This window comes from Phalaenopsis equestris, unplaced genomic scaffold, assembly GCF_001263595.1.
Source record: "Phalaenopsis equestris unplaced genomic scaffold, ASM126359v1 Scaffold191869, whole genome shotgun sequence".
In the NCBI taxonomy this organism is placed as follows: domain Eukaryota; kingdom Viridiplantae; phylum Streptophyta; class Magnoliopsida; order Asparagales; family Orchidaceae; genus Phalaenopsis; species Phalaenopsis equestris.
Window position 1 is genome coordinate 1 of NW_018211818.1, and position 920 is coordinate 920.

The window sequence follows — 920 nt, forward strand, 5'->3', positions numbered from 1 at the left end:
CACCAAAAAACGCACCAAAGAACCCAAACAACCCCCAACATACCGCGGCGTCCGCATGCGCAACTGGGGCAAGTGGGTCTCCGAAATCCGCGAACCCCGCAAGAAATCCAGAATCTGGTTAGGCACTTTCGCCACCGCAGAAATGGCCGCACGCGCCCATGATGTCGCTGCCCTCACCATCAAAGGCCAATCCGCTTTCCTCAACTTCCCCGAACTCGCCTCACAACTCCCCCGCCCCGCCACCACCACTCCCAAAGACATCCAAGCCGCTGCCGCTAAAGCCGCCGCAACCACTTACAAAACTCAGTCCACAAACACTCCATGTGAAAATGATGACTCCCTTTTCGACTTGCCGGACCTCCTCCTCGACTGGAGGACTTGGATCTTGCCGGAAGCCGACGAGAATTTCTTGTGGGAATGCTACTCCATGTGATGATCTTCACATTTTATATTTCTCTGCACTTATTTCATAATATTTTTTTGATTGAAAAACATGTGCGTGCGCTAATTTGTATACACAATAAATTGTAAAAATTTGTTATTTTTCAATTTCATAATAATTTCAATGTTATATCGTGTTTTGATAACTTTCTCTTTCAATTTTTGATTTATATATGCATTATGAGGAGGCTTATTTTGTTGGTTTAGTGGATCGTTAATTGAAAATGTGCTTCATATAATTTTAAGATTAGTTTTTAATTTTTTCTTAAATTATTATTTTAGTAAATGGAAAAATGAAAAGATAGGATAGTAATGCTGTCGATTTCGATGTTCCTCTTGACTAGTATTGGAAAGCAAGTCCAATTTGCCAGTTTAGTAATCCATGAATACCAAATAACAGCTCATTCAAAACTCTTACAGAGTAAAAATTATTTCATTGTAGAGATGTATACGGTATTCGATCTTCATCACCTATCACA

The 920-nt window shown here is 40.7% G+C and overlaps 1 protein-coding gene across 1 annotated transcript; it reads left to right on the plus strand.

The window, feature by feature from the left end:
* Positions 1 to 4: 4 nt before the first annotated feature.
* Positions 5 to 519, plus strand: LOC110034650 (ethylene-responsive transcription factor ERF039-like; the record flags this gene model as incomplete). Its single annotated transcript, XM_020738900.1, has 1 exon — positions 5 to 519. A coding segment is annotated over one exon (429 nt), but the record flags the coding sequence as incomplete, so codon positions are not given.
* Between the last annotated feature and the right edge of the window lie 401 nt (positions 520 to 920).